Raw genomic sequence first — 11,456 nt, 5'->3', positions numbered from 1 at the left:
GTAAAATGAGGGAAAATAAGAGACCTACCTCAGAATTGTGGGAGGAAAATAAATCCCATTGAACGTAGTCTCATTGCCATTTATAAATTCACGGGCGGGAGGAGGAAGCCTCTGCTTTGCTTCCCTCTGGCCACTAAGAGGCGCGCTTTGGAGCAGAAGAAACGCCGGCGGAAATAATCTAAAAGCTGACGGAGGAGCGGCTTCAACTTCTGGCGGAAGTGGCTGCGCCCCCACCAGGTCTTAGAAGCTCAGAAATAATTGCAAATAGTCTACGTTATCCCAACACAGGTATGAACATTTTTCAGTTCTACCCCTAGATATTAATGTCTAGGGAAACACAGGTATCCCTCGACTTTTTTTCAGTATTATTTCTCTGAAGTTTATTTTCTTTGCACGACCAACAGCCGGAAGTTCTCGCCGTGTCAGAGGTTAAGTCCCATCAGCCCTCGCGCGCCCCCTTCCCCTCTCTTCCTCTGCGCTGCCTCCGGAGGTGGCGTTCATCTCCTACTCGGTGAGTCTTAATCGTTGGTCATCCGCGTCTGTGCGGTCGCCACCAAGTCCCATCGCCCCCGTGGTGAGGAGGCCTGTCCTTCCGAGCAGTCATCTCGGTGGATATTGTCCGTGTCGCCTGCCTGGAGCGCGTACAGGAACAGAACTAAGTGACCCAGCCGGTGATGGAAGTTCGCTTACGAGGGCCGCTTGCACTCAGACGGAGGCCGCCTGGGATCAGTCTGAACTGCGGACAGCTTGTTTGAGCCCCGGGGACACAGGGCCCCGATTGGGGCCAGACTGCAGGGGCTTCTGGGGGGAATGGAACCATCCGGGGGGGAGCGGCCTGGGCTCGAGCCATCGGATCACTTGGCTCCGCGATACCTGCCCACGTGCATTCTTAATACGTCTGTTGCCCGACGGTCCCTTCCCTGAGTTTCTGGTCCTGGGGTTACCACTGCAGTGGGGCTGTCAAAACAAATAACCGAAACCCCACGAGCTGCGAGTCGATTCGTTCAATTAGCAGGAATTCTGATAGTGGATCAGGATCTCTGGAAATAAGAAACGGCGTCCTGGTCTAGGAGGAAATCATGGTGCCAGTGGGGGGAAAGTTCGTTTATTGCACACACGTTCATTGCGAACTTGCTGCATGCAGTAGAAAAAAGGAGGGTAGCCGAGGACACCTCGAAGGTAATTTTTGAGTTGATCTCCAGGTAGACGCGTCGTTCAAAGATCCAGAGGCGTTTTCGGCCCAAGTCTGGCGTGGTTCTGTGTATGTTGAGCGTATTGCCGTCTAGCAGCATCCCAGGGGACTTACAGGTTTCTCTTCACTAAACACCTGTATTGGCCTGGACGCTGCACGCATTCAGTGTGCAGTGTCAGCTCCATTTTACAGATGAGAAAACCGAGTCCAGTTCGTGTAGTTTGCCCAAGGCTTGCGTCACCAAAAGGAAGTGGTACCACCTAGAGGGTAGGGTACTGTGGGGTGGGAATGGCTGCCCCTTGCAAGCTGAGAACGTTTGGGAGTCAGTTTGTTTTGGGTCAGCTGTTGGCATTCTTTGGCCTTGCGTGGGTGAGGTGACTACCTCCCAGGATCGCATCTGGAGAGTGGCTAATATTCTGCCAGCTTCGGAGTCGGGAGGGAAAACAAGCCTGGCAGAGGTACCCATTCCATTCCCTGCTTGCTCAGTAGCTGGTGATTGGAAGACACTCTGCAACAAAGCTTGAGTCCTGGGCAGGAAAGCCTCCTTCCAGGACTCTGTCTCACCGTCTCTCCCTCTTTCTTGAAGGTATCATGGCTGCCCTCAGACCACTCGTGAAGCCCAAAATCGTCAAAAAGAGGACCAAGAAGTTTATCCGGCACCAGTCAGACCGATATGTCAAGATTAAGGTATATAGTGCCGGGATGGAAGTATGTGGTCGCATGAGGGGTTTCTAAATAGGCTGTGGATTTCTGACACCACCTAGTCGGAAGATAATCTCTGGCAGATGAACCCGTCTGTGGCTGGTAGTAGAGCTCACTGTAGAAACCCAGTTCTCTGTGCCTTACTGGTACTGTCTCTTGGTGTGTAAATGGAAATTTAAATGACATGGATGGGACACTTTGCTGTTTTGAGGTGTCTAGAGGCTTATATTTGTATCATATTTCAGGTGGCCTTATGGTAGAAGAGGTAGATTATCCTGATTTTATAGATGAGAAAATCCAGGTCTTGAGTGCAGTGTTGACACCCACGCTCCTCATCTTACTCTGTACACAATCCCCTCACATTTCATTGGTGTCTAGCCTGCTTTTCCTTTGCTTAGGAGTGAGGATGTAGGTCTTTCCTGGTGGTCAAATGCAGGAGCCCCTATTTTTTTTTCCCATAAAAAGTACAAAGGAGTAATGAAATTCTGTTACCCAGAGACAATTGTTTGGCATATTTCCCTTTCATTTGATCCCCTTTTTTCCTCCAAAAGGAAGAGTTGGCAGTCTGCACAGACACTAACCCCCCCAACTATGCGTGTTCTTTCAGCGTAACTGGCGGAAACCCAGAGGCATTGACAACAGGGTGCGCAGAAGATTCAAGGGCCAGATCTTGATGCCCAACATTGGTTATGGGAGTAACAAGAAAACAAAGCACATGCTGCCCAGTGGCTTTCGGAAGTTCCTGGTCCACAACGTCAAGGAGCTTGAAGTGCTGCTGATGTGCAACAAGTGAGTCGGACCCCATCTCTGGGTTCAGGTGTCCGAAGTCTGTGTCTGTGACCAGATTTGGTAGGGACTCGAGGCCTTTTAGAATGCATTTGGAGGAGTTACATACTCTCTCAGAAGCTTACCAGATGCTGCTGGGGACTTGAACATGTTTCCTTTGTAAGGGTGTGGGACGGGGATGACGACTTGTCCTGAAAAGCGTAGAAACTCAAGACCTGGAGAGGCAAGGGCTTTGCGTGACACCACAAACACTGCAGTGTCGTTTCGGCAGTCATTTTCAGAACATCGCTTTATGTGGGAGATCATACGCAGCAGCCGCAGACCTACGGGGCCCTGGAACCATGGGTATCTTCAGAACGCTTCAGGAATGGAGGAGTTGCCTGATTTAGAGCTCGGTGTGATACGAAGTAGAGAAAAGGAGGAAGATCACGGGCAAAGCGGGGGCTTAAAGTGGTAGAGGTGCAGGAGCTATGTGGAGGGTTCACAGCATTACTTTCTCATTGTTTTAAGAAAGACACTTGGTGAGCTCGTGTAAGACTTCGGTCTGCTAGGCCAGAAGGAGGGCAGTGGGTTGAAAAAAGATACCTTGTGAGAAATGATTTAGACACTTGAATCTGGATTGGAGGGAATGGTATTTTTTGGTTAAGCAGAGGATAGTCTATTTTCTTTCCTGTTAAGCTAAAACCTTGCATTTTCCTAAATTAGAAAGAATGTGGAGAGAGGATGACTAACTTGTCACATCTGTTTGTGTGCATATTTAATTTACAAAGATTTTTCAGCTGTAGTGATTGTAGACACAGTAATAAAAGTGAAAGAAACCATTTTTGGTTGAGTTTCTAGGTTGGATTTTTAAAAGGCATTGAAATGGTGGAAATTTTCTTTAGAAAAGGATAAGCCTAGGAATTAGGTGGATGCCCAAACTGCGCTAAGCAGGTGGATAGAGGATTATGGTAGAAAGATGTAATTTAATACCTGCTGTGGAGGGAGAAAAATGATTGCGGTGTAAATGTTGCTGGTTGTCATGAAGATACTTTTTAATAGCAATTTGGGTTTGTATCAAAAGCCATAGGAACACTCTGAATCTGACCTTTAATCCACAAATTCCATTTCTGGGCATTTGTCCTCCCATAATTAAAAAGCAGGGAAACAATAAGGTGATCATTGCAGCAGTAACTGAACAATTGTAAATATAGTTGGTGAATGGTGGAAGTACAGTACATAATTGGTGAATGGTGGGAGTGGAATGTTATGCATACACAAAAAATCGTCATCTATGGAAAATGCCCAAGCAGAGGGGAAAGTATAATGTGTACAGTGTGATTGTGGTTATTAAATACATGTGGATAAGAACCTGAGGAGTTTTAGAAGAATAGGGAAGAAAAAGATGAAAAGTGCAATACAACTTAAGTCTTCTTGAAAGCAAAGATTATGGAAACATTTAAAAATAAAGCTTTGAGCTTGAGTGGATTCCTTTATATAAAACAAATTTCCTTTATATAAAACAAAATTCTTTGTGTGGATTTGCTTGTTTTGGTGTTAAGCTATTTTCCTATAAAGTTCTTGAAAAGAACTATGTATTCACCCACTGCCTTATTTAACCGCTCCTTGACAGTCTTCTCTGTTTGCTGTAACTCCTCTGGGGGTAGATTGTCTTAATCCGCCATTGATAGCTTCATAAATGATCTCCTTACTGAATGAAATACCTTCATTAGGCCAATTTGTTGTCAGATTAGGGCACGGTGAGGCTGTGAGGAATGGATGAGAACAGTTCCTGGAAATGTTAGGTGTCGCTCTCACTGGCTGACTTGAAGCAGTGATGCTTTCAACTTGAATTTTATCCATAGCAGTGGAACAAGTAAAATGTTTATGGTCTGGGCTAGGAGCCCTTGGCTTAATCAGACTGTTGGAGTATGCTCTGCTACTTTGCAGAGTTCCAAAACTTTTCAGGAACAAGTCTAAGCTCCCTGAGATTGCCCTGAGTTGGGCAGATTGGCCAGAACCTCTGAACTTGGAATGGGGTGCTGAGCCATACTGGCCCTGTCCATTACTGAATGTGTGATTTGGGAATTCTCTTCCATGTCTGTGGCCTTAGCTTCCTTGTCTGTAAAATGGAAGTGATGCCTGGCTTACAAGGCTGTTGTGAGGATTAAATGAGGGAACAGTGAGAGTGCTTTGTGTCACTGCCAGGAAACACTTATAAGAGCCTTGCTAGTACCATGAAATTTGGGGGATTGGTATTTGGGGGCGTGCAGGTGTTATTCAGCAGCCTCTTTTCTCAGTGCTGTGGCTCTGGAGGCGAAGTGACCAAAGCCATTGTCTTCCAGTGGAACACACAAGTGTATGTTCCACGCTGGCTTGCTCCTTACCCACTTATGGATTCTCTTCCAGATCTTACTGTGCTGAAATTGCTCACAACGTCTCCTCAAAGAACCGCAAAGCCATTGTGGAAAGAGCAGCCCAGCTGGCCATCAGAGTCACCAATCCCAATGCCCGGCTGCGCAGTGAAGAAAATGAATAGACAGCTTGTGTGCAAACTGTGTTTTAATAAAACCATAAAATTCTTCCATCTGGCTTTTCTGCCCTGGATTTTACTCTTCGGTTTATTTTGACAGCTTGTCACAGATACTGTTCTTTTGCCTGTTATGCTCTGGAATCTTCCATTTGGAAGGGGTTTGTACAGGACACGATGTTTCTCAGGGCACAGGCTTCTTAGGTGCCCAGACCAGCCTTGGTCAGCTCCCAGTTAGGGCTGGGGAAGACGTGGCCCTCGATTGAAGGACCATGCAGCTCAGAGCAAGTAGTTCTTAGCCTCACTTTTGTAAGGTTGGGGAAGACAGTTACCCTTTGTAGTTCTTGTGAAGATTAAGAAAATGCGTGAAAGGATCCAGATGAGTTTCTTACTCCCTTAAATTGTTGCTGGTACTGAAATAACACCCCATAGCTTCTATCCAAAAATACACAATAGGATGACACATACATTACTATATGTGATCAGCCTTGGATGTTTGAAGATCATTTTCAATCTCATATAACCTCCCCCAGCTTTCTGCTTTGGGCATAATTGAGCAGTTGCCAAGAGTATAGGATCCTTAACTGGTGATAATGGGGCCTCTTGGGACTCAGAATTTAACACTCAAACTCCTTTTCAACTACAACCTTAAACCTTAGGCAACAAGGGCTAGAATTCAGCTGTTTTTAATTCTAAGGTTATGATACTCCCCAAGAAATGGTATGAAGTGGCAGTATAGGTCACATGGGATATGGCATGCGGTACTCTAGTGCAAGACCTGTTTATAGGGTTGGGGGCCCCCGCCCCAATCCTGGGCAACCAAGCAGAAACATTACACTGATTATAATTTTCTTGGTGTGCTACCCATGATCAGAATTAAGGCCCTTAGTGCCAGTAGATAAATGTCTTAGGTTGACTGCAACCTGTGCAAAACCTAGTCTGAAACATTTGTTGAATACATTTATGGTCATTTTCATGCTTTTAAATTGACTTGGTACATAGCACTGATAGTGTGTGACTACTGAGTAGAAGAATTGTGCAGAGAATATAGTTATAATTTACGATCTCCTTTATTAACCTAGGATAGCAAAAAATTATTTGGCCTGTTGCGTAATTCTGTATCCTCCATACTAAAAACCACATGTTCAAAGCCTTCAGGTCAGAAGCCAACTGGTATGCTTGGGGCAGCGGATGACATGTAAGATGGTTTGTACTTTAGTCCTTTCCTGTTTCCCAGGTTGCTATGTTATTTTTGAAATTAGAAAAACTCATTAGCTCTAGTTCCCTACGGACCCTGCTCCCCCTGCAAGAAAACACTGATTCATCACTGCCAATGAAAAATAAAGCAGTTTTGAATTCTAAAATGTGAATAACTCAAATATCTTGAAGTTTTAAGTTGCCCAGCCATATCAGGTTAAGTGAACTGAAAAAATGGGAGTGGTGTGAGCGACAAATCTGGGACACGGGAAGGAAGGCCAGCCTGCTGCCTACTAACCTCTCAGCTGTGAGCACAAGAATATATCTGAATACTAAGTACTTTGTGAGGCAGGGACACCCCAGCTTGAAGGAACCAGACCCGTGTGAAGTCACATCAATCTTTGCATGGAAGACTTGGAAAATTAGACCCTGTTCAGAATGACTGTCCTGAGTTAAAGGGCCCAACTGTTGGCAGCCTTGCAGCTTCAGCTTGGGGCCTTTTGAGTTGGGGTCCCTAGAGAAGGCACTGTATGCCCTGAACGGGAACAAGAAGGCCCCCAGCGGTAAGAAAGGTTAGAAGTAAAGGCTGTGGCCTCTGGCTTGGGTGGGCTCCCTTCTCTTGAATAAGGGCCCCTCTGGGGGCGGCAGGACTAGCTCAGCTCCATTGAGTCTGTGCTGGGGGCTGGAGCAGAATCCTGGATGCTTTCAAAGAGGGCGGCAAGTTCCGGGTTGGATCTGATTTGGGAAGAGAAATCGGCCATGATGGGGCTTTTCCCCACTTCTGGGATGGTCAGCAAGGCGGCCACTGCCCTCATGGCAGAGCGCTTCAGTTCATCTTGCTTCTCAAACTCCTGCTTCACGGAACCAGCTTTGACCTAAAGTGGGAGACAATGAGCCATCCTTGATGGAGCCAGACCTCGCACCACAGATTCCTCACTGTCCTGCCTCCTCTCAACCCCCTGTGTCTCCCTGAGTCTAAATAGGGCTGCACACTCTCCTGCTTCACAGTCTGGTTCTAGCCTCCTCATGGCTTTCACCTCCAGGCTTTTACACTGGCTGGTTTTCTAAGAGGGTGGTTCTTTGTCACTCAAATTAGTTTCAAAGTTACCTAAAAGGCCTCTGACCAGACAATATAAATTATTTTTGGTAATAATTTGGTGACAATTACTGTGAAGTGTTCACTTAAATTCCTTCCCCTGACAAAACGTATTGATGTGTCTATCTCTTTACTGTGCTTAAATCGGGCTCTTGTTACCATAGAACTTAACTGTATGAATAGATTACTGTGACACTCTTCTAGCTGGTCATCTGCAGTCCATTCTACAGATGCAGCCGGAGAGTAAACATCGCAAACTGCCTTGTCTGCTTTCTGTTTCCTCACCCCAACCCTCTCCCACTTATTCAGAGAATCTCTGGAATTCCCCCCACTGCTTATGGAATAAAGACCCTCCGTGACTTAACCCAGACAACACAGATTCTTCCCCCTAAAGAATCTGTGGTGGTTAAGAAGTTGGTATTGGGGTTGGACAGTCCTGGGTTTAAGTGGCTCTGCCCCGTGAGAGCTGACTTCAGGTAGTCACCTTTTTGCCTCTCACTTCCCCACCTACCAATAAGAGGGCTGCTATGAGGGTTAAATGACAACAGAAGTCCACACCCCCTTCTCTGAAACCCTTAGGGCCAGATATGCTTTTGGAATTCAGGAGTTTGGGGGTTTTAGAAAGATGGTCATGTGCAGATAACATGGGTCTGGTACAATACCCTGTAATCAAACGTACAAATATTTCCCCCACTAAATCTATAGAAAAGTGTAAGACTACGAATGAATATCAGACTCATGCCAGTTCAAGTTAAGTTTTGCTGCCAAAGAAGTTACTAAAAAGCTTTTAGTTGTCATAGCTTTGTGGGTTTCAGAATTGCGGGTCAGGGACTGTGGACGTGGATGTGTCACACTCTCGTCACAGTGCCCAACAAACAGCATCCTCTGAGCAGCCAGACTGAGTGGCTCTGGTGCAGGTCTCAGATCAAAGTGAGTTGAAGGGTGTCATGCTGCAACGCCATTTGCAGCTCTTCCCTGTGAATTAGGAATTTTCTCCACGCCATATGGGCCAAAGAAAAGCAGAAATGATTTAGCCACTGAGACTGTCAAAATAGTTCAATGGCCCACCAGAACCACTGTTTGACTTCATGCAAAGCATATGTTAAAAATAGAAACTTACAAGACTTACAAGGTTTCTATGAGTTACCAATTTTATCTTTTATCCACATAAGATTTCATTTTGGGGGGGAAAAGGTTTTGCTACTTAAAAATTACTGCTCTACAGGTCTCTCTCCTCTTTAAGCTCCAATCTGAAATACTCTGCTCTCTTTTTGACCTTTCCAAAACCTAAATTCATTCTTTCATTCAACAGGTATTTACTGGGTACCCCCTGGGTGTGCCAGGCTCTGTTCCCAATACTGCAATTTTCCCTGAGGCCTTCTGCCCCGGATCCCTCTTCTGGACCCTTGAGGCACCCCAGTGTAGCAGCAACTGTATCCCATATCAATCAGTCAATGATTTTTATCTAAGAGTCTGACTCAGTTTCCCAATTAGAATGTGAGAGGAGGGAGCCCATCATGTTCAATGTTGTATCCCTAGTACCTTGTGTAAGGCCCAGCACCCAAGAAATATTAATGAATGACAGAGGTGAGTTTGAATCCCAGCTCTGCAATTTACTAGCTGTGTAGCCTTGATCAACAACTTCACTTCTCAGCCTGTGTTCCCGTGTACACGACAGTAAGAATAAGAAGCAATAAGAAATATGTTATAGGATGATATTAAAGGAAGCACGTCCCACACCAAGTGTACCACAGGAAATTCTTAGTAAATGGTAACTACGAACCATCAGCAGAGGCCCTGGCAGGTATGCACAGGGCTGGGCAAGGGGCTTACCTTGGCAGTGCAGGTAGCCCTGAGGGGCTCAATGAGCCGGTCTACCCTCTGCAGGACAGGTGCAGGACACAGGGTAGCCAATCGTGCGAGCATGATGAAGGTCAGCATCTGCCCAGAACGAAGGAGACAGTTCTTGGTGAAATGTCCAGGACCGAAAGGAGCAGGCTCTGAGGAAGAGCAGAGGCTCTGGACCCAACAGCTGGAGCTCAAGTCCAAACTCCAGCACTAATTCCCGCCTGGGTTCCTGCCGGAGTCTCTCCCTCTCTGGGCCTCAGTTTCCTCATCTGTAGTATGAATGGTAATGTCGACTATGCCAACTACACTTGGAGACTCAGAAGAGACACCGGGGAGGCAGTGGTTCTCCAACTTAGATGCCATTTGGTATGAGGGGGGCATGGGTGTGGTAGGGGGCTCCTCGTACCCGGATATCGTAGTGGTCCTTCAGACCATCCTCCACATGGTTCAGGAACTCACAGATGTCCAGCTGGCCCAGGCAGCTCTCAAGCAGTGAATACATGCACTCAAAGGCCGCCTTCCGCACGTCCAGCCCATCATCCACTGTGTGCTTAAAGGGCCCCATCTCCACCTGCAGGACAAGATGACAAAAGTTTAGGGGATGGGACCTCAGAGTGTAAGGACACCTCCCCTAATTCCTGCTGCACACCCCACACCTCTGTTGTTCATTATGTGTCTTGTCCCCAAATCATGCTCTCAAGTCTCCATGCCTTTGCTCAGCCTGCAATGCCCTTTGATAATGGTAACAATAATTATCATTATTATAATCTACTGAGCAGTTATGTGCCAGGCTCTGTGCTGAGTGCTTGAGAGATGACAATTTACTCAAGCATCATACAGCTCTAGGAAGCCAGTGTTACTATTAATGCCATTTAACATATGAGGAAATTAAGGCTCAGTGAGGTTAATTAACTTGACCAAGGACACACACAGCTAATAAGTGGCTGAAACAGAATTAAAAACCCAGGTCTCTCTGAAGCTTTTAACCATGAGGCTCTGCTCTTAATGGTAAACTTTTCACTCCTCCACGCTCAGCTCAAATGAACCCTATTGTGGGAAACTTTCCTAACCCCTGTAAAGAGTCACTTCCTCCTCAGTGATGCCAAGTGGTTCAGACCTTTTTATCACAGTATGTGATGACTTAGCTGTTAAGTCACTTTTAATATTTGCCCTAAGCTTAAACCCTTACTTCTCCAATTGGGCAATAAATAAGTCAGATACTCAGCAGAGTGGGTATCTCTCTCTTTCAGGAGGCCATGAGTTCCCTGGAGGAGAACCCATATCTGATCCAGCTCTGAGTCCTCGCACTCAGGCATAGGGCTGGCACTCCACAAACACGTTCTGAATGTTGAATGATAACAAGCGTCATCAATATTCACCGAGTGCTAACCATGTGCCAGGAGCAGTTCCGAGCACCTGCAGGACTTAACTCATGGAATCCTCTCAACAGCCCTATGATGCAGACATGATTATTTTGCTCATTTTGCCTGTGAGGAGAAACTGAGGCTCAGCGTGGAGTAGGTTGCCCTGACAAGGTCACATAGCTGGGAAATCAAGGGGCAGGACGTGACCTAGGCCATAGGGCCTGGTCATCTGATGAGCTGGACGCTCATTCTCAGCACAGCTCCCCCAGACAGGCCCAAGGGCTCCCGCTCAGTCCTCCCCAGGCCTGACCTCTCGGATGAGGTCCCGGCGGATCTTTGTCTCCTGGTAGAGGAGAGGCAGGATGTCATCCAGCAGGTCCCGGACCAACGAGGGCTTGTTGTGCACGGCTGAGTTGAAAAAAGCCAGAGTGGCCCGGCGCACGTTAAGGTCTGGATCCTGCAAACTATCCAGGAACTCTCCTGGCAGAAAGAGGAGAGGGGGTGTGAGGGACAACACAGCTAAGACACAAACCACTCCACCCCCTCCTTGGTTATTTGGTTCATGAGGGTTGTGCAGACATGGCTGAATGGGGACGAGCATGTTCTGAGCATCTACTTTGTACCGTGCACAAGAAGCCTTCCAAGTCCAGATAAGAATGTGCACTCGAGTCTGGCCTGGGTTCAAATCCAGAGTCTACCACTTCCTAAGGGGACTTTGGAGAGCCTCAATGTCCTCATCTGTAAAATGGGGGTAACAGCAGT

General features: G+C 46.7%; 2 protein-coding genes across 4 annotated transcripts in view; one reads left to right on the top strand and one right to left on the bottom strand.

Moving 5' to 3' along the window:
* Positions 1 to 192: 192 nt before the first annotated feature.
* On the top strand, positions 193 to 6,549 carry RPL32 (ribosomal protein L32). 3 transcript variants are annotated; one of them, XM_081072588.1, is made up of 4 exons: positions 193 to 288; positions 1,779 to 1,879; positions 2,502 to 2,683; positions 5,069 to 6,543. In XM_081072588.1, the coding sequence occupies exons 2-4, from the start codon at positions 1,784 to 1,786 to the stop codon at positions 5,196 to 5,198; spliced, it is 408 nt and encodes a 135-aa protein (XP_080928714.1). In that variant the 5' UTR covers positions 193 to 288; positions 1,779 to 1,783; the 3' UTR covers positions 5,199 to 6,543. The 3 variants fall into 3 exon arrangements, with proteins under 3 accessions (XP_080928714.1, XP_080928713.1, XP_080928712.1); XM_081072587.1 differs by lacking the exon at positions 193 to 288 and adding an exon at positions 396 to 511 and having other exon boundaries at positions 5,069 to 6,549; XM_081072586.1 differs by lacking the exon at positions 193 to 288 and adding an exon at positions 468 to 1,179.
* The window catches only part of CAND2 (cullin associated and neddylation dissociated 2 (putative)), a 30,466-nt gene continuing 24,215 nt past the window's right edge, over positions 5,206 to 11,456 (bottom strand). Inside the window, exons 12-15 of the mRNA XM_081072583.1 lie at positions 11,005 to 11,174; positions 9,737 to 9,901; positions 9,316 to 9,423; positions 5,206 to 7,261 (exon numbers count right to left, since the gene is read on the bottom strand). Of these exons, the coding sequence (XP_080928709.1) occupies positions 7,037 to 7,261; positions 9,316 to 9,423; positions 9,737 to 9,901; positions 11,005 to 11,174 (668 nt within the window). The 3' untranslated portion in view covers positions 5,206 to 7,036. The remainder of the gene's footprint in view (positions 7,262 to 9,315; positions 9,424 to 9,736; positions 9,902 to 11,004; positions 11,175 to 11,456) is intronic.

This window comes from Rhinolophus hipposideros (assembly GCF_964194185.1).
Source record: "Rhinolophus hipposideros genome assembly, chromosome: 14".
Classification (NCBI taxonomy): domain Eukaryota; kingdom Metazoa; phylum Chordata; class Mammalia; order Chiroptera; family Rhinolophidae; genus Rhinolophus; species Rhinolophus hipposideros.
Note: the sequence above shows the minus strand (reverse complement) of the source record. Positions and strands in the feature narration are given on the sequence as shown.

Bases quoted from the DNA above. Each gene is read 5' to 3' on its own strand.
- RPL32 (XM_081072586.1), top strand. From the start codon at position 1,080: ATGGTGCCAGTGGGGGGAAAGTTCGTTTATTGCACACACGTTCATTGC. The intron at 1,180-1,778 runs GTAATTTTTGAG...TCTTTCTTGAAG, and splicing joins TAGCCGAGGACACCTCGAAG to GTATCATGGCTGCCCTCAGA. The intron at 2,684-5,068 runs GTGAGTCGGACC...ATTCTCTTCCAG, and splicing joins GTGCTGCTGATGTGCAACAA to ATCTTACTGTGCTGAAATTG.